At 38.5% G+C, this 25,517-nt stretch overlaps 3 protein-coding genes across 6 annotated transcripts in view; 1 reads left to right on the forward strand and 2 right to left on the reverse strand.

Moving 5' to 3' along the window:
* Positions 1-104: 104 nt before the first annotated feature.
* On the reverse strand, positions 105-18,759 carry nfam1 (NFAT activating protein with ITAM motif 1). Of its 4 annotated transcripts, none has more exons than XM_081361568.1 (7): positions 2,203-2,714; positions 1,953-2,032; positions 1,736-1,860; positions 1,242-1,363; positions 834-941; positions 620-715; positions 105-246 (listed from the first exon to the last, which is right to left on the reverse strand). In XM_081361568.1, exons 3-7 carry the CDS (start codon positions 1,830-1,832, stop codon positions 196-198), a joined length of 474 nt encoding a protein of 157 aa, XP_081217694.1. In that variant the 5' UTR covers positions 1,833-1,860; positions 1,953-2,032; positions 2,203-2,714; the 3' UTR covers positions 105-195. The 4 variants fall into 4 exon arrangements, with proteins under 4 accessions (XP_081217694.1, XP_081217691.1, XP_081217693.1 ...); XM_081361566.1 differs by adding an exon at positions 18,700-18,759 and having other exon boundaries at positions 115-246; positions 1,736-2,032; positions 2,203-2,257; XM_081361565.1 differs by having other exon boundaries at positions 1,736-2,032.
* Positions 4,567-11,908, forward strand: LOC308688826 (uncharacterized protein). The gene is made up of 4 exons (XM_081362227.1): positions 4,567-4,738; positions 6,219-6,352; positions 7,608-7,737; positions 11,092-11,908. Exons 2-4 carry the CDS (start codon positions 6,232-6,234, stop codon positions 11,414-11,416), a joined length of 576 nt encoding a protein of 191 aa, XP_081218353.1. The 5' UTR covers positions 4,567-4,738; positions 6,219-6,231; the 3' UTR covers positions 11,417-11,908.
* Positions 18,760-19,113: 354 nt separating the features above from the next.
* grin2bb (glutamate receptor, ionotropic, N-methyl D-aspartate 2B-b) overlaps positions 19,114-25,517 on the reverse strand; it is a gene marked incomplete at its 3' end in the record, with an annotated part of 93,781 nt that continues 87,377 nt past the window's right edge. Inside the window, exons 14-15 of the mRNA XM_081361564.1 lie at positions 24,675-24,913; positions 19,114-21,603 (exon numbers count right to left, since the gene is read on the reverse strand). Coding sequence (XP_081217690.1) covers positions 19,114-21,603; positions 24,675-24,913 — 2,729 coding nt within the window. The remainder of the gene's footprint in view (positions 21,604-24,674; positions 24,914-25,517) is intronic.

Consider the following 25,517-nt stretch of genomic DNA (forward strand, 5'->3'; position numbering starts at 1 on the left):
GTCTTTTGATTGGTTTTCACACTTCACAGGCTACAGAAAATTGGTTTTATGCAGGAGATGAGGCGAGAGGTTTGTGGTGAAACAACACATATTGACACAGCTTTCAGTTGTTTTAATCTTTCATTTATTTTATGTTACACTGGTATATTTATTTGACTCTAAGTACATTCAAGCAGGTAAAATTCATTCATTCCTTCACAGGTTTTCATAAATAGAATCAAATGCTTCTTCTTGGGCTTCGCAGTGCTGAAAGAGAACACAGACATAGAAACCGTTGGTATTCTAAAACAACACTAAAATTCTAATTATGACTAATTTTCTTTTTGATTAAGGGAGACATAAGGTTTAATTCCCGTATCCCCCCTCTCTCCCCACTTTTATTGAATGCTGTATTGTTAATTATTTGTGCTTTGTGGTTTTAATTGTGTCTGAGTTTGTAAGTATTTATGTTTGATGATTCTATCCTCAAGAAATGTTTATATAATCAAGACTGCGTTTAAATTTACAACCATATTTTTTATGAAGACGTACATGTAGGCTAATATAATTAATAATAATTTAACATAGGCCATTATTACAGGTCATGGAATGTTGCACAATTTTCCCCTATTAAACAAACCTTTTTATCTGATTTTTTCTTTCTTGTGTTTTCTTCATGCGTCATAATCTCTGGATTCATTGTATCATAAATGGAGCTTGATCTGTATTTTAGCGCCTGTTGGAAGGGAGTATAAGGTGATGCATAAAACCTTAGCCCTTATTAAGCCTAAAATTCTTACTAAAACCATTTCCCAATAAATTCCAAATATTGAGGCAAAGAAAAGACATCTCACTGTGTAGAGTGATGCAGATGCAGCATTCTCATCCAACATCACATCTTCACTTTCCCCGGGTCTCTGCTCTGCTACTACATTTTTGTCATCTCTACAAGGAGGTTGATCCTAAAAAAGAGGCAAAACTACAGCTGAAACTAACAGTAACACATGTGGTTTTCTGGATTGTACACGTCTGCCCTTCTCTGCTCATAACAGCACTATCTTGCAATCAAAGCAACTCTGGAATTACACATCTTGCATAATAAAACAAAGATAATCTTTTCTGAACTGACAGACAGAATACTGTCAAGTTAACAGTCCATATCTATAACCCCTCATGCATCAAATTATTGCATAAAGTATACACAATTTGAGAATAGGTTGAATTATTACGGTATGTGCTATACATGTGTGGCCAAGTGTTACCTTGTAGCTCTTTAATATGTAAAGTGAGCCGGCAACACTGAAGATGATAAGAATTCCTGAGAAAGCCATCATTGTGATGATGTCATTTTCTAACTCCTCGTCTGGCTCCTGATAACCTTTATCTGGAGAACAGAGAGTCAGGGTGGGACATTGGAGAGAAGCAAAAAAGGGGAAATAGAGAGAAATGTTGTTTTACTTTTGCTGAAAGTGACAGTTTCAGTCTAGCATTTCACATGGCTGAACTCACAGGCTTCTTTTGCTGTCATCATTTTTTATGAATCCATAATGATCCTCTTTATTCATCTATTGGCTCACAAGCCACACATTTATCAAATGAAAGGTTTTGAAGTAAAAACCACTATCAAGATTCATACATATTTTAATACAGTTTAAGTTGCGCCTGAGAGATTAGCAAAAGGCATCCGTGCATTTCATTCATAGTGCACATAAAAACGTAAGACCAAACCTGGGTGATCAATGATCTGCAGACTCACCTCTCACATGAACCACCCAATGCACTTCCGGACTGTCCCCAGGTTTTTCCGATGTATGCCGAAAAACGTAATTTCCAGAACTGGAGCTGTTGGGCATTTTGATACATGCTTTTACCGACTGTGTTCTGTCAAGAAATTCACTTTTAAGACCTTTACTCCAAATTCTCCTGTTCTGGGTGTAGCATTGAAGGATCAAGCTGTGGTTTGCTGGAATTACCAGTGACAGGTTGAAGTAAAGCTCGTCTCCTGCTAGTGCCACTCTGGTTCTACTGTTCAACATAGAGATTTTAGATTTGGCTGGAGGGACAGAGGAAAGATCATGGTGTTATTGAACCATCTGTGCTCTCATGATATGTTCATAACTTTCTAATTCGTTTTGAGAGAGTGTGGGTGAGAAATCCAGCAATACAATAACGAAAATGAAATGAAACACACTGCAACGACATATAAATAATGGTCAACTATACCTTGAGTTTCCTGCCAACAGCACAGTATTACGATCCAACACAGCACAGCATACATCTTTATATGTGCAAAATGTACATGTACATGTAAAAAACAAACAAAAACAAATGATTGAATTAAATTGTAAATTGTGTTGTTTCATCAAAGCTCAAAGCTCAGATATCACCATCCAGCACAAAGTTTCCAAAAGAAGTGGTAAAAAAAAAATCCGTAACAACACAGGAAGTTAAGCCATATTACATCAGAGTGGAAGTGCACAGGACCCTAAATATCGTGAAGTACAATCTCATGAAATCCTCAGTAAACACTTCCTCTCTCACACCACAAGCTCACTTTCTTAATTTTGTCCTTTAACAGAACTGTTGTTATTTGGTTGGTATATTAAAAACGTAGTAATACAAGTCTGAATATAAACCGTTTTTAAACAAAGTTTCAACACGAAATGTAGTTTCTTTACAAAGCGTGTGGGAAAAATTCAGTTCAGGTCTTTAAAAAAAGGTCACATGCTCGCGTCAGATGATTAATTATAGCCTATATTTAAATGCAGAAACAATAGGCGTCTTTACTATGCTAGTTTGCTAATTCGAATTAGGGAAAAATTTGGTTTAAAAATAGTGCACCTTGTCTTTGACCACCAGGTGGCAGCAGAAGAGCACGTGATACTTTGCGAGAGAGCGCCTGACTCACATCAAATAAACAGGACTTCCAAAATCATCAAAAATGAATTACGTAATGATTACATCACTGTCACTGAAATACACATAATTAGCGCCAGGGCAGATAAATCAGAAACAGCAGTAGCGAATCGTCAAATAAAGTTTCCCCACCGTTTAGCATAACTTTAAAGTATATATAATAGCCTATCTGATATAAAATAGATAACGGGCAGATGATAATGTCTATAAGTGTTTATAAGTGAAACCGTAAAAAGCCAAAAACATTAAACTAAATGTAAGCCATCAAGACTGCACAAGCACCTCAAATACTCCATGATAAAGATAAAAAGACTGAGATAGAGAGATAAATGAGGAGCAAGGAGAAGAAAAGAGCAAGGAATTCAGTTAGAAGTGACAAATTGCCTTATTTAATGAGAAACAGGTGCATGTGTGCCTTGTGACTGCTGAGCTGAAGTAAAGGAATACTCACAAACTCGTATGAGCCAGGCAAAACTGACCTCACATACCACAGGGAGAGGGAGAGCGAAAAAAGAGCACAACAAATATAACATCTGGATACCAGGGAATCAAAATATTTCATGTCACATAATCTTTTTTTCATCATTTTTTGCTTTCTGGAGTCATTATGAGAGTCAAACACAAGGCATTAAGCAGAACAGGTTCATTCCAGAGAAATAAAAAATGTGTATTTTTACACATTTACACATACAAATGTGTATATTTATTCTGCTGCAATTCCTGGATATAATTGGCATAACAACCTAGTATTAATCTTGATTTTGAGGTTGGTAACAATTGTTTTATGACTGAAAATAGTAGTTTTGTATTGAATTCAAAAGTACAATCAAGGTAAATGGTATTACCTTTCTGGACATTTTTTTATCCAGGTTTAAAAGACATTTATTGAAGTGGAAGACAAAGATTCTCCAACTGTAACCTTGGAAATAATACAGTGAGAAGTGAAGAGTGAATTACGAATGCAGTGTTTTTAATAAAAGAACATTCCGACTGAAAGCCACATGCAAGTTCATGCAATTTTTGCTCAGCAGTGTTAAAGAGCCTTTTGCCTGAATAACAGAAATCATGTGAAACTACCTCTCTCTCTCTCTCTCTCTCTCTCTCTCTCTCTCTCTCTCTCTCTCTCTCTCTCTCTCTCTCTGTAGATTTGTCTATTCTTGTGAGAAAATGTCCTCACACATAGAATCAAACATGTTAAAAACTGACAGATGAGTTATCATCTGAAGTGGTTATCACTATTTGAAATGCACATAAATCAGCTAAATCGTGTTTTGCTTTAAAATGTCAATAGGTTTCTGTAAGGGTTTGGTTTAGAGGTTGGGTATAGCATTATTATTATAATGTCTGTGAAAGGTTTGTCTATGAAAGGTATTTACTAGGTGTGTGTGTGTGTGTGTGTGTGTGTGTGTGTGTGTGTGTGTGTGTGTGTGTGTGTGTGTGTGTGTGTGTGTGTGTGTGTGTGTGTGTGTGTGTGTGTGTGTGTGTGTGTGTGTCACTATAAATGAAAAAGGGGCAAATGATCAGATAGAGAAAACAAAATAAATCTACAGAAAAGGTGCACATCTGGAAAGGGTGATATTTTGGGAAGGAGTGAGAAGGCAGAGGCCAACAGATGGATGGGGGGCGGGGGGGGGGGGGGTTGAAAGAAAAAAAGAAGGGAGGGGATAAGATAGAGGAGAGAGAGTTGAATGTACACAAGTTCTTATGCAGGGCAGAAATAAGTTTAAGTGTGTCTGACTGTCAATCGACTTCAACACGGCATTCAGAAAGAAGAAGTGGACAGGACAGCAGAGGAGAGGAGGACAAAAAGAGAGAGGAAAGCCACATCTCGTTCCCTGAAAAAGTAAGTAACTTTAAGTGGAATTAAAACCATTGAAAGCATGTGTTCTATAATATTGCACTTATCTTTTATTCCGCTATTTCGCCTCTCTCTGCTGGATATATCCTTTATATCTTGCAATTGGGTCAGTCTAGAACTCATAAAGCATCAAAAATCTATTTTACAGCAAGTTTGAGAAATCAGTGTTTAGGATGTATTAATGTCTGTTGTAAGTGTTTGATTGATATCCATGTTGTATGTCAGCTCCTTCTCTCTGAATTTGAGAGACTGCGTGATTTGAAGAAGAAAAAAAAAGAAGTGTGAAATGGGTTCAAACTGACAGAAGTGTCCTGATCGAACATTAATCCTGTGATTTTCGGATTCTCGAGCACATCCAGATCTCTGCTACGCCACGACGTCATGGAGCCATTTTAAGAAATGCCTCTTTTCTGACTCACTCTACAAAGTCAATTACTATGATCTCCAAGTTCAATATTATGTAAAGCTCTCTCTCCCTTCTGGACTCCCTCTCACTGCAGTTTCTCTTTGCTTTACTGCAGCATTTCTCTGCAATGAGATTGTTTTAGTCTAATGATCATGTTGATTGTGCGTTCTCACAGTTATCTTACCTCAGAGAGCTCTCTGTGCCTCAGTCATTGAGCCTTGTGGCTCAAGGCAGCACAAAGGAGATTTTCTTTCAAATAAAACTAATTGAGTTTGCTATCAGTTAGGCCAGTCACAAGACAATCAGCCCGTCATCCATCTCCCCTCTGTGTTCCTGAATGAACTAGTCATTCATTTAAATAGACTGGAAATACCCAACACTCGAGTGATTCTTCTTTGGAGGTGAAGGGCATGAGGCCACGGAAATTAAGCACGAAACTAATAGAATAAAGTCAATTTCACTTTTTCAATCAATGGTCAAAGAGAGGAAGTTCTTAACATATAGACAATTTGGAAAGTGAGTCTGAGTTTGTTGACTTTATTTCATTTTCAAAATATGATGAAGGCCCTACTGTAGAAGTAATCCAAATGGATGTAACATTTTTGTTTTAAAAGCAATCATTTTGGTCAATTTAAAATAGTTTTACTATAATTCATTAAATATTATTTCAACAGATTAAGTGAAAATTATTACTTTGTTGTGTGATTTTAATAGTTGGATAGTGTAGAAAAGGTATAAATAAATAAACACATTTGTGCCTCGAAAACTTTAATATTAAATTCTAATAAATAAAAAAAAGAGCCCAAATTGTCCTGAGGAGAAATTGACAACGAATACAATGAATAATCGTATAAGAATACAGGCCTCTGCACTATTTTCCACAGAATCATTGGACGCTAAAACACTTCTGGCTGTTTGTCCTGGAAAAAACAAAGTGCTTTCCCATGTGCCAGATGTATTGGCAGGGTAAATGTTTAAATCTCTAGCCTTACATTGGGAGTTTTCTTAGTACTTGTTTAATTGTTTGCTATTTCTCCTTGCCTCTCCTTGACATCTCAGCCACTTCTTCACCATGACTGTTCCCACGGCAAAGAAGATACTGATGGTGCCTATGGTGGCCATGGCGTTTTTGTCTTTATGCTTTGGGATGAGCAATGAAGTGGATTATGGGAATTGGAACTACAGAGAAGGAGGTAAAACAGATAAATAATATGTATTGGTTTTATATATAGAATGGATTCAAAGGAGAACTCCGGTCAATTTTAACATTGAGCTCATTTTTTTGTAAATTTGGAGTGCTGTCAATACAGAGAACAACGACAAAAATCGGTGTTGCCTACACCGTGTTATCCTCTTTTTAAAATTTGCACCCTGTTGACTTCAATGGGGCAAGTTTTAAACCTGCTTTTAGCCTCTTAACATCCTTGATGTGTCATTACAAGTGCACAGAAAATGTGAGTGATTCCTTCAGAGTGAACACGGGTGAATCTGACTGCAGTAGATGTGAAAGATATGTATAAAAATGATGTTTATTCAGCCAGCGCAAATACCTGTGTTTACATCCTGTTTTCGGCCGAAGTCCATAGTAATCGATTGTCGAGTTCACACGCATAGGTTTAGTTACCTATGATCACGCGCGTGAACTCGACAATCGATTACTGTCGACTTCGACCGAAAACAGGAAGAAAATACAGGTATGTGCGCTGGCTGAATAAACATCATTTTTATTCATATCTTTCACATCTACTGCAGTCAGATTCACCCGTGATCACTCTGAAGGAATCACTCAACATGGCTGGGCACTTGTAATGACACATCAAGGATGTTTAAAACTTGCCCCATTGAAGTCAACAGGGTGCAAATTTTAAAAAGAGGATAACATGGTGTAGGCAACACCGATTTTTGTCGTTGTTCTCTGTATTGACAGCACTCCAAATTTACAAAAAAATGAGCTCAATGTTAAAATTGACCAGAGTTCTCCTTTAAGAATGGTAAAATGTGTTAAGCTTAGCCTTATATTTCATAATAAGTGGTGTAGTGATTAAATTCTGAGGATATCTGCTTAAATTTGTGTTTAATTCTGAGGGAATATTCTGTGACGCGTCCATTTCACAAACAATCAAATCATTGTGTTGGTCTATGTTGGTCAGTCTGGACTCAGCTGCAACACCTTTGTTTAGATTTACAGTTTCATGGAGCTAATATCCAATATTCAATTCAAGTCACATTGCTGACCACCACCAGTGTACACCAAATAACTCGTACCCTTATCTGTCAGCCTGGCTAAAACACAAACAGACATCTCCTAATTCCACCCTTTGAAGTTAAAGCCCTGTAGTCTGGTGCAAGAAACCTGATTAAACCTATTTTGAAGTATCAGACAGCCTCTTGTCCTGTAGTCGCCAGCCTTATTAAAGACTAACCTCATTGTCTTTGCCCTCACGGCAGCGGAGAATGTGAACGTGGCTAACATACGCAGCGTGACTCGAGTTTTGGACGCCTGGGGCAAACGCATATTCAAAGATATCAAGACCCTCTTACACTCACAACCCAATGCCCTTCTGCCAGACTACTCCAGGTAACGCATTGTACTTCCTGATACCTGTACAAATTCATTGCAAAGACTTTTTACTATGGTGTTGAAGTACAAAGCAATTAGTGTTAACCAACCACCAATATGTTATAACATGCATTTCTTACGACACTTATCTGTAACAAGTAGGCCTATCTCTCTTTGCTATGTTCACTAAAGCTTTCTTGTTTTGCCCACTTTCACTTCAAGTTTTTTTGCACATGAAAGCTGCTTGTTGGACGGTTTTATATAAACAAGAAAAATGCAGCGTCCTTTGGGGTTTGTTATCCTGAAGTCGGCAGTTTAAGAGACTCACTCCCTTAGCCCTAAGGAGATTGTTTTCATGAAGCTCATTCTAAGCTACAAGCATTGAAACAGCACTTAAAATGGCAGAAAAAGATTTTTCAGGCACACATGCTGTCTGAATGACTGTATTGCATGTACATGAAATAATGCCTCTTGTAATTCAGACTGAGACTGCTGAAGGTAGCTGATCTCTTTTATTTTATCAACTGTTTAGTATCCGACTAGTGCCAATTACCAGATCAAGCTAATAATACACAAAGCATGTGAAATTTAGACTAACAAATTAAGTCCCGATGAAAAAGGTTTACAAGACATTTACCACCAATTAAATGCTGAAGCCAAAGAAGGGCTTTGGAGACTCTGAATTTTTCTAATGAAAAAAAGTATACTTTATTGTATTTGAAATATATTCCCTTTTTCAACAGTACATTGCAAATATACTTACAAAAAGTTTACATATATTAAAAGTATACTAGCATCATGCTTTTACCTATTTTCACAATACAACTTTTAACACATTTTAAAATAATTGTAGGCTTACTTTATATTTTCTAAAAATACATTTTAGAAAAAATATACTTGAAGTGAAAATTCTGTTTATTTTTTAAAAGTGTGTTTATTTGCACTTTATTAAAAATCTATTTTAGGTATATTTTAACTGTGTGCTGGAAATGATCATTGTAACAATACAATGAAAGTATACTTTCAACATACATTATAGTATACAATAGTATTTTGTACAAAGTATAGCTAAGTTTTATTTGTCTAATAATGTGCATTTGTTATTGAAGACAAAGTGTGCAATTTGTAGTAGTCGGTGCCGATAGCCTCATGGGCAAGTGCGCCGTTGTGCTTCGGGAGACCCAAGTTTGAGTCCTGGCTTGTGGACCTTTCCAGATCCCGTCCCCCCTCTCTCTCTCTCCCACCTCACTTCCTGTCTAGCTAGTGTCCTATCTTTATAACATGCAAAAATAAATCTTTAAAGAAAAAAAAAAATATATATATATATTATTTATAAATACACTTATGGTATTTTGCTTGTATGTTTCGAAGACACTCGTAATAAATTTGTAATGTACTTGTAACACAAATAAAGTACACTTTAATATTACTAATCAAGCATGTAATTAGTCCCTACACAGGCATATACTTAAATTACAAGTATACTTGAAGTTGTTCCAATTTAGTACACAAAAGTACACTAAATACACTTAAAGTTGTGCTTTACTACAATTTAATTACAACTAAAATATACTTAGTACAAAATTAGTTGTTTCAAAATAGCACACTTCAAGTTAACTAATCATTAACACACTTTAGCACAAATTAGTCTGGCTGCAAGTATACTTAGCATATTTTTTTTCACCAGAGCATGCTTGCTATAACTTGCTATTGCAAGCCGCACCGAAAATTGCCTACCCTATCTTTAATCCTTAGATGCATGAATGTTTAACCAATCATTATTACATATTGGGGTCGAGCGACCCGGACCAATATCTAACATGGATGGATCTATCACGATAATATAAAACTCTCCTGATATCAGAGTAACAATTACAGAACAAGAAAATAAAGCATATTTCGATACCTTTTGGAGCTTGGAAGGGTTCAGTTTGAGCAGATGTTTTATACCATCACCACTGTCCTCGTCAGAGCTCATTTCCCAGTGCATTCAGCATCTGGCTCATGTTCACGATCTCAAACATATTCTCAATCAGGCAATCAGACTTGTCAGACATTGCACTTATTCAGTCATAAAAGATTCAATTATTATTGTGCAGAAAAAAATATACTTACACAGTTACACACCTCAGGTCGTTGGCGACCCTTCACAATTTTTACAAAAACTGAATGGGAAAACAGAAATTCTTTTAGAATTTTTGTTTGTTTGTTTGTTATATTGTTTATAATGAATTGATTGAGGAATACTATGAATATTCAATGTCTAACTTTTAAAAAAATGAATGAGGAGGAGGGCGAATAGTGAATTACGTCCCGGGTCAGAAAAGACCCGAAGTAGGCTATGCATTTAAGGGTTAACTTGACACAGCATTTAAAAAAGCGGTGCTCGTGAGAAAAACAGTGCGGTTGAAAAGCATCAGGACGCAGCACAACGAATAAGTGGGCCAATAAGTATCACGTAAAAAAATTAAAAAGCATAAAGGAACTAATAAAACTATGAATGGATGGCAGGATTTTGGATGCATTTGAGGATAAGTAGCCTATCCCTTACGAAAATTAACCATGGTTTTTGCTACACTAACTATAGTTTAACCATGCTATTTGTAGTAAAACTATGGTTATACAAATGGTAATCAATCCACCAAAAACATGGTTACTACTACCCTCAGGCTACTATAATAAAACCATGGTTAATTTTGGTAAGGGATGGCAGACGCCAGAAGAGAGATTAGCATTAGGCCTAGTCTAGCTGTGAAAATGCTATAGACCAGATGAGCTACCGAACGAAAAGGCTGTTTTCTTTTTGTTGTTGTTCGTGAAGCAGCAGGATCGGACAGTTGTCATAATGTGGTATACAAAGGACTCGTCATCCTCTGGCACTGAGCGTTTTAACACACCTGGAGGCAGTAGCGCTGTGACCTTTTTGTGAGGCAGGTCTTGGCTAGAAGGACCAGAAGCTCAGCCTTGTCATTTTAAACTACGTCCTGTTAATGTATGTTCTTTGACTTACTGACCCCACATATATTGCACTAAAATGAATGTGAAATCTCCTTGTTCACATCAATAATGCATAATTGACACAACATTCCCAACACTCCTATTCCTAGGTCTCACGTGGTACATTGATCCAGAGTTGAGTGTTTAAAGTGTAGGGCTTATATGAAATATGAAAATATGAATTAATATGTCCTTATATGAAAAAATAATTTGTTTCATGCCATTTAAATATATATTTTTTTGCTGTATAAATCTGCCAAACCCTTACGGAAGAAGCACAGAAGAACGATTATACACTATTTTTCTCTCTCGTCGCACACAAACACACTCACTCTCACACATTCCAGTCCCGTCTCACACTTTTCTTTCTCACAGGGTTCCTCCTCTCTCGGAGTCCCTAAATGATCTCTTCAGAGAAGTCTCCCACTTACAGAGGCGCATCACAGATCTTAACAATCGCCTAGCAACCCTGGAACCCTTCCTCCGTCATCATGGTTACCGAGAGGAGGGTGAGGAAGGAGGGGACGGCAAGGGACTGGCTCCTCAGAGTGTGAAAGGAGTGGGACAGAGTCAAGCAAAGTATTCACGACGGTACATGGTTCGAGTAGTCCATCCTACGAACAGGGTGGTGAGAACCAGACGAGTGAAAGTGTTCAAAAATCAAAACGGAAGGGTCAAAGCGAGCGAAAGTGAGAGGTAGAGGGTGGTAAAAGATTATAATCAAACATTAATGTTATTCAGGAAATATCCTTTATATTGGGAATAGAACAATTCACATATTAGACATGTTAGTATACTAGCGTGCATACATCATCTTTTGTCTGTACTCCTTCATGTTCAGGTCTCGAAGGTGAGATTAAAGTTCCTTGGCAAAAAAAAAACAAATGTTGGGAATGTGGATTGTGGAAAACTTTCCCAGCAGGATAATGAAAAAACAAAAAGAAACAGTGAGAGTAAAAACAGACGCTCTAGCTTTTTCCAAAAAAAGCTACTGCTATACTATCAGCTATTGTTTTCTGTGGGGAATCTTTATGGAAGCTTTGCTATACAGAGCCATTTGTGTGACAGGAATAAAATTAAGTGAATAAATGTTCATACTTTAAAATATAATTCTGTCTGGGTTTTTTTCATGATTGATTACTTGTGTTTAACTGTATTCAAATATTAAAGGGGACCTATTATGCAAAATTCACTTTTGTTGTTTTTGAACATATTTCTGTGTCTGCAGTGTGTGCTCTTTACACAACAACCCAATTGTGGTAAAAATCCATCCACCCCATTTGTTATTTTCCCCATAAAACTGAAACAGAGCGTTCAGGAATGTGCTCCAATGTGATGTCACATGCTGAGGCCCTGCCCACAACTGCTGACGGAAACTGCCTTATTAGCATAAACCCTACCCTGAGTGAGCTGTACAGAGTCCGCCATGTTTATCTCCTTGCCAGAGCATTTAAAGTTCCTGTGAACCGGAAGTTTCAACCAACTTTATTTCAGTGTTGTGATGTATTTCGAGAGAAACGGAATACTAAATGAGAAAAATAGAGGGCGTGTCTTGTTTTTTTCCAACTGGAACCTGATTGGATCTAGAAAAGTAGGCGTTTCATTCAGACAGCAGAAGATAAATTACCAGACACATGTGACAGCCAGCTTTCTGTGCGCGTGCATCGGTTGTGTGCACTCAGAAAATCAAATATCCGAAGTTTAGACTGATATGGCTTTAAAATGCATGCAAATAAAAAAAACTTACATGATGATGAAGAACTGCAATGTCACATGAGCGTGGCCGTGTGATAGTTGACAGATGATAGTCAAAATCAATATGTTTGGTAGTTTTTGGTAGTATCCGGACCAAGGCAAAAGCTGTTGGCTGCGCCCTCTTCTGGAAAGCGCGATGGGGAGCAGAATCTCATTTGCATTTAAAGATACATGCACGAAAATAGTATGTTTTTCCTTCTGGTCAAAAATGGACATTCTGGGGACACCTGAGACTTATTACATCTTGTAAAAAGAGGCATAAAAGGTCTAAATACAGGGGTTGATAGACAATATTCGTTGTTGAATATCTCACCTCTCTTTGTTAATGTAGCAAACTAGAATAAGTTGCAAAAAATATCTTCGAGTAAAACAACACAGACCCATTCCAGATTTTTTTCCATTTATAAAGAAAATAATGATTCGTGCAATTTAGGTTTGGATGGCACAGTGCTTAATTGTGAAGAAAGAACAATATAAAATGTCTACAACTGAAACTATTTTTTTAGAATTAGTACGAATCATTTATGATTAATTTGAACTAGTTTTACCTTGTTGTTGTGTTGTTTTAATTACATAGGCTATTCTGCAGGCACTGTTATATGCATGTATAAAGAGGTAAGTGCAGCATTGTACTGTATAATTTAATTATTCTCATATTACAATCCATGCTCCGACCACCCCATTCACATGCTTTTCATAAATGAAGTCAGCCAGGTGGCCTCATTTATCACAGGCCCCCAAATCTTATATTAAATATGGTTTCCATCGCTATGTATTTATGAAAGCATCCTATTATAAAACACACATTAACCCTGCATATAAAATACATCATTACTAAATATCACACACATATGCACAAAATAAAGAACAGAAGTAGCCTATGCAGCATTACTGAAACGAATCACTAATGACATTAATTCCCTCAAACAATATGTATCTGCATTGAGGAACACAGTTGTTTATAATGTTTTATAAGCTCACTTTAACCCAACACATGCTTTCTAGAACAGGTTGTGTGGACTGACAGGATCATAGTGGTATAATTTTAACTGCTGGAAATACAAACCATCGCGCGCCACTACCCCCTTCTGCTGAGCGCGAGATGAATCTGGAGTGTTTTGTAACTCCGGCCACATGGTGGTAGTGTTGTGACGGGTTAGTTCACCGCGTGCCTGTTTGACAGGAGTGAGTGTCTGGTCTGAAGTCAGCGGGTCTGTCTGCGTCCGCTATTTTTTTTTTTTTTTTGGCCAGCACAGCACAGCACAGGACTTAAAAAGCGTTTACCAAGACATGTCAGTGTGTAGTATGTGGGTATGCTTGCGTGTATTTCTGTGCTGGTGAGGACGTCTGACAGTATATTGGTACGTATGAACGCAAATACGTATGTAGGCTATGTCTGTACAGATTTTTTTGCTTTGGCAAAACTTTTAGCACCTGACTCCCTGTTATCTGACCGTCTCTAAATTAACGTGAAGGGTTAGACTTGCCACGCCTTAATTACTGTTCTGAATCTCTCCATTCACGACCTCCTCTGTGACCGTTCCTTAAAGTCACCATGTTATCTAAATTGACAATTCTTATTTATTTTTTATCATGGATTATTGCATTGTAAGTGATTTATCATTTTTAAATTAATGTGCCCTCATAATCTTTAATCAAAATAACTTCCCTGACATCTCTTCTCTGATGATGTGTTTACTGGCGCGAGGGCGGGACAACCTGTCACTCACATGACATCACAACAATGGCAAACCAATCAACACCTCATGGACAAAATCAAGTCCTGCCCTACATTTGTTCTTGTTCGAAAAGCCGTTTCATTCAAATATACGATAAGAAAAAAACGCTTGTAATTTCTGTTTCATGTCAACTTTAAACTAATGCCTTATTAATTACTTTCTGAATATAGTCTCCATTCACGCCTCCCTCTATCCGTGACTCTTCCTTAAACTTCCCTGCTTGCGTTTATCTCTCTTTTCTCCCTGTCGCCATGGACACGTGTGGGTGTTGCATATCATCTCTACTTGCTGTTTCTGTGTTATATGTTGTAGCAACCAAACCAAGTCACAGTATACTACACAGATCTTTCTTCTTTTCTCTCTCCCTCTGTCTCTCTCTCTCTTTCTTTCTCTAAAGGTCCAGTTGCTAGGTAACAGTTAATTGTCAAGAAATAGTTACATGTGTTGCAATGTATTCTGTGATTGGCTGCTTGAAGGAAACGTGTTAGTGAAAGAGAGAGAGAAAAGGGAATGAAAAAGAGAGTGGGGGAGTGAGACAGGAATAGAAAGAGTAGGTTTGTGAAATATTGAATTGCAAATGGGTTTAAAATAAACAGCTATTACTTTAAAAATAAACAGCATGTATGACATTCTCATGATTAAAAACAGCTCTTGCACACAGGAATCAATAATCAGAATGATATGTTTGACATGACTCGATAGGTACAGAAAAGAGCGATAAGTACTTTGCTTGCAATTTGTTCATGATGCAGTGAATCAGACGTATCCAGGGCAACAACAGTGGATAATAAGCTCTCGTTCACGTTTCATGTACATTATGTCACGAATCAAACCTAAGCTTGTGTAGAGCACATAAGAAACGAAGAAAAATTTGTCCCACAGTTTTCATATTAACGACATGAAAACCAAATGAGATTCATATTTGGAACATGATGATGATGACACTGGAAAAAAAAAGGGAGTGTCACCATTTCCTCTCAGATTCTCGCTGCTGGAAATGTATGGAAAAAGACAGAAGGACTATAAAGCTTGAGATCTCTCCCTTTTATTTTGTTTTTAGTCAACACTGTTTTGTACAAAGAGACAGAAGAATATATCTTAGCACTTTTCACACTGTGTCTGTATTCTCAATAGCTTAAGTATTGTGAAATGTCTCATTAAATTATTATTGTAGCCTTAACACATGTAATCTCTCTCTATACAAAAACAGAAAAAAAGAAACCATTTTTGTCATATTTACAGAATCTGTACAATTGTGATCCATAAGTAAGATTTAAAATAAGTGGTTAAAATACAAGAAAGACAGAATTAAAGACAACGGTGTAAATTTGTGTCTTAAATTCTGGTTCTCGGATGCTATTAGAATGGCACTGTGCTCCTGGTCCAGTGGTCTAATAACTTTTTCCCCATGAGGCTATAAAAAATCTTCCAGACAAAAATGTATCTCAAACTTCAATATTTTAAATATTTGTCTTCATATATTAAAAGGCTATGGAAAGGGGACATAATTATTTACAGCAGACATAATAGATAACCATTGCACTGTGCTCTGTTTTCTTCTCGCTCTCTCTCTCTCTCTCTCTCTCACACACACACACACACACACAAACACAAACACCTGTGCGCACACTTGCCCACTCTCACACAGAGGTAATCAAGCATATGATTTCAGATACACGTACAATCATATGTGACGTACCTTACTAGGGAGGACTCTAAAATGACAAACCAATAAAATAGAGTCAAACTACTGAAGTCTTCTACCAGTCATCAAGAAAATTTTAGGTAAAATGAGAATGAATAAGAAGAGAAATAAAACACTGTAACGACACAGAACATTGGCTACTGTCCCTCCTGTCCTCTTCCGCCCGTCTCCATTGTTTATTCTGCGTCTCACACTAAACCTGTATTTATCAAATTATATTAGCATGCTTTTACAAGGCCACATCTTTAAAATCGAAATGAAATATAAAATTGGAAAGCTTTTCAGGAAGAGCAAAGGCAAATGTCCCTGACACTCGCACACACAATCACACAAAACTTCCTCTACATACTGTAGTATAGGCTACTAATAAAAACTATAGGCTTGACTCTCCAGTACAAACACAGAGATGGACAGGAAATGCAATGGTCTAAGTCTGTCAACACATCTCTTGCTCTTAAAAAATGCCACACTGTTATGAGATATCTTATGAGATATCTTTAAAGGATTTACTAAATAAAAGAAAAAAGTAGATCAAGCATAAAAAAATCTTAAGGGTAGGCCTACTTAAAAAAAAAATAAAAAATGGTACCATGCAAAGAAAGGTCTCGTGAGAGCAAGTGAGAAAATCTTGTGCGACAAAAAAAAAAAAGGCAAAATTAGCTTTGGACACAAAAATGGTCATCTCCTTACCTAATAGCAATGTTCTGACAAAATCTAGCATTATCACCAAAATTTGCGTTTGCCTGATAATTTCCCTAACGAGGTATTATTCCATACATATCCATTTTTTCAAAGATCTTATCAGTTCATTAGAATCAGCACATCTATTGAATCACCCTGAACCTGTATGATGCACAGTTTATCAACATATTGCAAGAACAAGAGCAGGCATGATATCTAAATAGACCTAAATGTATGAAAGATATGGCAATAAATAAGTAAAAGACATGCATGCTCGTCTTCAACACAAACTCTCACAAAAAAGACAACTGAGTCAAATAAGAATGGCAAAAGTTAAGATAAAAATTCACAAATTGATAGCTATACATCAAAACCAAATATTATAAATATTGTGCTTAAAGTGGAGATCTGTTTGGCTAACAGTTCATTCACAAAGAAAATGTATAAACAAAATCTGCAATAAACACAACTAACTTCAAGTAAAGGATTTTATCTAAGCTGTGTGGGCCAAAAGTTCAAAAAAAGACAATGTGTTCAGACTGCCCTGTCATGAGTTCATTTGTGGTTTCGAAAATGATGAAAAAAAGTTCATAAATGCTTGCAACGAACCTCACGTTTATCCAATTAAATGAGTTCACTTGTTTATTGATTTAGGTAATTAGGCAATTTAGCTAAATGATATGTTTGTTTTTGCCTGTGCCCATCCAAAATTCCTGAGATATACCTCTACTTCATATAAGTGGGTATTAAAACTGCAAATTAACTTTAAATGGTTAGGGGAAATAACTGGAGTCATCCCTACCATTATCATGTATTAAGTTGTTAAAAAAGGACTGGCGAATATAACGAAAATATCTAGAAAATTTCACTTCTGCTGTACAGATGCAGTAAAGGATTGTATTAGCCTGGACAGCGATAGGGAGGATATAGAAAAATTCTGAATGTTTATCCATACCGATGAGTTTTAACTGATACATTTTGCAGCAAAGTTGGATTGTTAACCTTCACTCTAATTCTTAAAATATCTAACAAATATGGTAAAACATAAATCTGTAGAGTTACATCCTTTCTGTCTATTCACTGTACAAAGTGGAAAAAAATGAATATTTACATAACAAAATGCAAGCATTTGCTGAGAATCTTGCAAAACCCTACATACTGTGCACTGGTGTCTCCCTAAGGAAAGTACAGATAAGCATATCCAATACTAACTGCATTCTAAGAGGAAACAAATCCATGACACAGTTGTTATTTTACTGCGTGATCAAAGACTTCCTAAGAAATGCGGGACAGTGGAGGAAAAAAATTCAGTTGATTTTTGTTTCTATAGTGTAGATAACATCATACAACTGCAGCTCAACTCTCAGGGAGGATACTATGCACTGTACAATGTTGTGCAAACCTCAAATATCCTACGTTCCTATTATTAGAACCTGTCAGAGTGATAATTTAACTGGTTTTCTTAAGAACCAAGTTCTCGATATTAATACTATGAACACATTCAGGCTACTTTACGTCTCCTCACTGCTGGATATTCCATATCAGTGCTTATATCATTAAAAGGAAGGTTCCAGAATAATATGAATCATCCAATGACAAATCTGTGTGCAGTGACCAGAAAGTTACCATGGCAATATGACCTGTAAATCTGGTATTCTGTAAGTCTTGGTAAGGCACATTACGTGCTGTGTGTTAAACCAATATTTTTCTAACAAACGGAACATTATAAAATAAGGTGAAAAGAATACATTTCCTTCACAATGATATCTCAAGTACAGCTGAAGTACTTTGCAAATCATGCCTTGTACACACATTTTACAGCACTCCATACTTGTAAAATAAACTTGAATAACCAATAATAAAGAACCTTTATGGAATCCACATTTGTCTACAACTCAATTAACAATCAAATTAGGTCAATTGACAAATCAAATAAGCCTCCCGCAAAGTGGTTTGTTAACCAAGAACTGAAACTACAGTACAAATATATAACAGCATAAAACATCCAGAAACCAAGCCCAAATGGAACATCATAAACATTGTAATAATATATAATAATATTATTATCAAGAACATTATCAATACAATTATTGTATGTTTTACCCTGTTGTTTAAAAAGATGAACTGATTTCCATCCACAATTGTACAAAGGATTGTACACGGTTGTCTCCATCTGGATCGGCCACTATTTTGATGTTAGGAGCAGGGAAATAGTGGGATATACAAAAAAAAACATGAGAATAAAAGAGAGGAATAAACAGGTTTTCCCCTTAATCTCAACTTTTCAACAGTGGGCAGGTCCCCTCTCTATTTACATACGTACGCTTGGCAGCACATGATCCGCGTAACTTAATGAAAGCATGAGTCAGTTCCTTATACACGGTTTCCTCTTCTTCTTTTTGTGGGCATGAAGGTACTAATTACACACTTTTCAGTCTTTTCAGTTGTCTCTCATTCATCATTCCACATGTCCGTTGGCTTCTTTTCCACATTTCTATCTGCTTCTGACTCCCATCTTCAGACATCAGACTCTATACTGGATAGCTTCTCATAAACATGTCCGTTGCTCGATCCATTAAACGGTCTCTGTCCTTGACCCATTCCTAACCCATCCCTTGCTGACAGCAGCTTGTTGTTGCTAGGTCCTCCACCGTGGTGGTTGCCAAGAGGCCCGCCCAGACATAGCTCCTTGGGGAACCGAGGGGCCACATTGGACATCACCCCAGAAGTTGCGGAAGCAGGCAAATAGGAAGTCACCCCCATGGAGCCCCGGAAGTCAGCCCGACTGTTGTTGAGGAGCTGTTGCTGCTGCTGCTGTTGTGGCGTCTGTTGCTGCTGCGGCTGTGCCTGCTGCTTTTTGATGTAGTATGATTTGGCGCCGTGTAATAGACACTGGTCGTCGCCGAAGGTTGGGATGAATGGGTTCTGGTTCACCTTATCTGGGTAGAGAGATTTAGACAAGGAGTAAGTCCCGACCCCTCGGGTACCGCCCACACCTCCTCCCATCATGCCTCTATCCCTGTCCCTCATGTCTCTCTCACCCACGGAGCGACGGTGCAACCCACCTTCACCCCCACGAAATAAGCTAAATGATGAACCCCCACCCTTCCCTCTGTCCCCAAAATATGTTGTCTCCCGTTCCCCTCCCGCATACTGCTCAAACATCTGGGCGTAGGGGCTTGCGCCCTCCATGTAGCGGTCTTTGTCTTTTAGGCTCACGCTTCGGGGTGGAGGAAGCATTGACGCTCCACCACTGCCTCCAAACCCACCCATCCTGCCCGCCCCTTCCTTCTGCAGCTCTACAAACGTGTCATAAGAGTGCTGCCTGCGCAAAACCTTACCACCTGGGCCAAATTTTCGCCTCTGTACCTGGGTTTGGGCCCCTGTGCCTCCCCCTCCCTTTCCGCTCTCCAGAGGGTGCTTGCCCCCAATTTGATCCAAGAGGAGGTGGTTGTCCTCACTGATGTCATATAAGTTGCCCGGTTTCTTGCACGAATCACACCGCTTGCAGGAGGCGGAACTAGGGCGGCTTGAGATTTGTCCACTCCCTCCACTGGATCCCCCAACTCCCCCAGCAGCTGGATAGGCCCCGGCCCCGCCTCCCCCATGCATGCAAACTGGCTTGCTTCCTCCACTTCCAACCCCTCCACTGTGGCAATTGCGACATTCCCAATCCCCTCCAGCCAACCCTCCCACCCCTCCGATGCCCTTTTCCCAGCATGCATGGCCCTGTTGCCCAGGTGATCCTCCTCCCATTCCACCCTTACAATCTGTCTTCTTGGATTTACCTTTCAGGAAATCTTCAATGGGAACCAAACTAGTGCACGCTCCCCCAGCACCACCGCTACTAACTACTCCACCGCAACCGCCTCCGCCCAGTCCCACTCCTCCACCCATTCCTGGAGCATCACTTAAATCCAAATGTTCCCATGGAGATGCCCCTTCCTTGGCTCGAAACTGATCCACATAGAAGTCCCTCAAATTATCTTTGTCTCTGAATAGATAGGAGGTGCCGTTACCACCTCTCTGGCTCTTGCGCTCCACGGGTGGGGTGGCTGAGCGGTGTGCTTGTGTTGCTGGATGATGGTGGTGATGATGGATAGTGTGGTGGGGGCGTCTCCTGAATCCAAGCTCAATCTCATCCTGCTCACGGCGAGACTTGGCAGAAGCGGGTCTCTTTTTTAGGCTGTCCCTGTACTGCTTACGCCGTTTGCCGTGCCCTTCGAGGTTTCCGTAGGTCACGGTGTGAGTGGAAATATCAGACACGTCGGATCGAATGTTTCCATCGTCCCCTCCCGATCCCACCCCACCTCCCCCACAGTACCTGTCATGTCCTGCTATAAAACCTGAACTGGATGCCCCACCCTTGAAGGAGAACTTTCCGTATAGATCAGGCAGGCCAGACTTGAAGCTTGACTGGGTTGGGTGACCGGCAATCAGGTCAAACTTTTCCCTGTTCCGATGTGTCAGCGACTGCCGTGGCTGGGTGGTGAAGATGGGCGCTACCCCTCCCCCTAAGCTGTCACAATCGTACCCACCCTCCAATGAACTGGCACTCCCTAAGCTACGAGGTCGGTTAGGCAGGGGACCCGACATACCGAGAGCCAGTTCGGATCCCGTGCCCCCATGGTGGTGTAGGTAATGATCCTGGTACAGGTTGCTGTCCTTCAGGTGCAAGTTCCCAAAAGTCCTCTCCACCTCGCTTACATAGTCGCTGAACATGTTGTCCTCTGGCAGGTACGGTGGAGGCTTGCAGTCTGTGTGGCCTACTAGACTGCGCCGATGTTCACTGATGTCATAAACGGCTGACTCACGATGGCTGTAGTCCAATGCGCTGAGGGGTGAACCATTGACCCCAGGCACAGAGGTCATGTTTTTGGCAGTACGCAACAAACGGAGAATGTTGGAGTGGGTGTTGTTCATGTTCATGTTCATAGTGGCTGATGGTGAGTTAAGGGCTGATTTGTTCTCTTCAATCTGAACACCATGGATGCAACTGTAGATGCCCTATTGGACAGATAAAATGAGAGAAAGCAAAAACAAAGGAAAAGAGAAGAAGAAACAAACAATGTGGGATTAGATTCGTTTAATGAAAAGTTTAATTAGCAGCAAACATGTTCACAATTCTGATGCAAAGTTCAAGTCAAACCTTAAGTCTTAAATCTTGTAGTTCTATAGTTTTTAAGTATTTATGTTTACAAATTAGTTTTGTAATTACTGTTCTGACAGTCATCTTTATGCTGTAGTTTAGTTTTATAAAGCCTGCTGGAGGAAAAAATTATTATTATACATTTTAAAAACAGGGATTTTCTTTTATCACGTCATGTTTAAAACGAACAGTTTATCCATCACTGTCTTTAAACTTTTGAGATTATAAATACAAGAAGAGAAAAGGGAAAATGAGGGAGTCATAAAGAATTGAAAGGAGAGAGAGAAAAACAGAATGGAATTAGTTCAAGAAAGAGAAACAGTAGGGGCGAAAGAGGTTGTGATTGATGATGACATGGTGACAGTGTTGCGGTAACTCTGTGGTTTTGACTGTCTATCAATGTCTTCAATCAATGTGATTAAAATTCAGCTGACACCACTGTGTCTACTCATCTGTGTCTCTCCTTCATCACTGCCACGACAAATTAATTACACAATATTCTAATAAACCTCTCCAGCTCATTCACCATGATGCAGATTTACTGCATTTTAATCCATTTATCTGTGTAGTTTTGGCTGTATTTTATCAAACTCATTTCTTAATGGCAAATGTGTAAACTGTGAGACTGGCTGGGAGACAAAATACTTCATTATCTTTTATACTGTTGGTGTGTCCATTTATATTCAGACTAATAAATGTTGTGATGCACTATACTAGAATGTCTTTTAAAATTCATTATATATATATATATATATATATATATATATATATATATATATATATATATATATATATATATATATATATATATTTAAACCATATAAAACCTTTTCATAACAAATAATACATGAAACACATGTGGAACAAATAGAATTCTCCTCAAAACATTTCAAAGGCTAAAGGTTACTCTTCTACTGGCGATCTGTCCCTCCAGTGAGGCAACATGTCAGAAATGTTTCCTGTCTCGCTCTGAGTCAAGCTTAGTGTCCTATCCACTCTTGTGTATTTTTTCCTCTTCTCTTTATGTTCCTCTTATCTCCACTACCTTCTGTCTTTTTTTAAACTCAGGTCATCCTTCCCAGTGTGACTCTTATTTTCATTCATCTCCTGACCCTTCAATCCGATTGGGTTGGAACATATTCTCCATTCAGTGTTATCTCATTTCTTTTTCTCTTTCCTTCTTTCTCTTGAGAGGTTCCATTCTCTCCCATTTTGTATTTTGCTTTTTTCCCTCTATTCATTTTAGAGTCTTCTTACCCCCACTACAGCAACACACGCATCTACATCTCAAAGGGAAATATATCTAGTAAGAAAATCGGTTTCCTGCGTCTGTAATTGTAGCTGAGGAAACTGGTCATGCAAATTGCCCTGTTGGCTAACAAACCAATATAGTAATCGTTTTTACGGTTAGCCTCAATAATTTGTGAACTCAGGTAAACCCAGGTTTATCTTTGAGCCACTTGCCAATTTGGTCAGATAAACTGATATTTACTCCCTCTGTGTTCATCCCAGACATTATGTGGGTCATGGCACCACTCCAAATTGCTTGAGGCATGATTTGATGTCCGAATGTCTAGAATGAGAGACTGCTGCTTTGAGCTAACTGCCTGTTAGCTCAAGATCAAGGTTTTGATTTATAAATACTGCATATGCACAAAATGGGCACTGGAAGTGTTTGCCCTTTACCCCACACACATCAGAATGAAACAAAACAGAATGTACCCTTTTTGCATACACCACATTTATCACAATTATACAAATTCAATACAAAACTCAATAAATGTATAAAAAATACAAAACTCAAATCAAATGTAATCATCATCCAAAAGTTTCAGTCTTGAGATGTAATGCTTCTAATGTAAAGGAAATACTTATACACTTTTCACTTTTTTTTTTCTTACACTGCAAAATCATTTTCTTAATCAGTGTATTTGTGTAGTTTCCAGTAAAAATATTTAAATTCAATCAAATTCACTCAAGAGCCAAAAAGAGCCAATTGCATAAAGTTAAGTTTGTGCTTAAAGCTATTAAAATCATTAAAACTTACATTCAAGAAACATTTGTTGAAAGCACATCTTAATATTTCTCAGGAAAACTTCTCGTTTTAAAGTTGGCATGAAATGGAAACTCACCCTATTTTCTAAATGCATGTAATAGATCTTACCGTTCATATGTTATTATTATTATTATTTTTTTTAATTTGACCAATCAAAATGTCATAAATGGATCTTCCGGTGAAAATGACAAGACTTCATGATGCTTTCACGGCACGCCCTGTCATAAATATCGTAGGCTTGAGATAACAACACGTGACGTTCTATTCAGAGCTGTTCACGTCCTCCGACTGGGAATTATGCTTTTCTATGGTGACACTATCAATGCCTAAACGAATCTGCAGCGATCAGGTGGAACAAGTAGGAGCTCTCAGAACAGTCCCATCTTACAAGCTGTAATTACAAGCTCTAAAAGGACGTGAACGTTTTTTACAAGTTGAAACCTTAAATTACGGTAATTTCAACATGGTGTGAAGGCACCTTCTTCGCCCCTTGTATGCTTGCGTTCATCTGCCTCCACTTGAATGTAACGCCCACATCTCAAAATCCAATCAACAACCAAGATGCCTTGAAGTCCCCCAACCCCCCCCCCCCCCCCCCCACACACACACACAAAATGCTACACTTGGATGTACATCACAATATGGGGAAAGAAATATATTTTTGTACTTCCATTGCTTCGCAACTTTAAGGATAGGAAAGATATTTTTACTGGGCAGCAAGACAAAGACACCAATTAAGAAAATGCTCATAGTCTCCGAAGCTTCAAGAGCTAATTGAACTCAATAGGCTGTTGGCTCCAGAATAATAATTGGGTCAACCCTTGTGGTTGTTTGCCTGCAGATCAAAAGTTCAGAAGTAAACCTGCTACTCACCCTGCTGATGGAGAAGGTGGCGCCGGGCTTGCCCGAGCACACACCCATGAAGCAGAATCGCAGTTGCCAGTAGAAGAGGTGCTCTGCGATGAATGTGATAAGGGACAGGGCCATTGCAGCTCCCAGCATATAGAACACACCTGCCATGTTGTCTACATCCAGCTGACTGCTCATCACCTCATTTTTCTCATTGTGGCAGATGCCAGTCAGCCACAGGGCCTCAAGTTCCTCCATCTCACCTACAAAAAAAAAAAAAAAAAATGAAAAAGATTGCTAATTTCAAAATTTTGGTGTTAGAAAAAGAGAGTGACTGTTTATGATTCGCTGAATTTTTACTTTCTGCCTCTCCCGCTGTGTGTTTTGTGTGTTTGTGGGCTTTGAGAGCTCTTGAGCTGTTAGCAGAAGTGTCTGTTCACTTTGTCTATCCGTGACGATTTCAGCAGTGCATTTATTTAGAGCCCCCACAAAACTGTGCACTGTAAACAAATTACGGCCCCTGCGAAGTGTAACATTTGTCATGATGACGGATTAATCCAAATTCATATGCACTGAAGCTCTCTTCTCGTTAATGATTGCTTATGGGAGTCACTTGAGATTTGGTTCCCAGCTCTAATAAGGGCCCAGAGGGGCCTGACAGCTCGCATAGGAGGGACAAGATCAAACTCCAAAACATCATTTGGTGCCCTGCAGGTCAGTCTTTAGGGGCAAATTCAGATATAGCCTACACAAATATACTCAAAAAACAAACATGCAAATGATTACATCCATTCAGTGGCTGCTTTTCTATTACACACTGACAACTTTACTTGGTGACTTAAGCCTTCAAATCCGTCAAATACCTAT

The sequence above is a fragment of the Scardinius erythrophthalmus genome (genome assembly GCF_964197995.2).
Source record: "Scardinius erythrophthalmus genome assembly, chromosome: 3".
Taxonomy (NCBI): Eukaryota; Metazoa; Chordata; class Actinopteri; order Cypriniformes; family Leuciscidae; genus Scardinius; species Scardinius erythrophthalmus.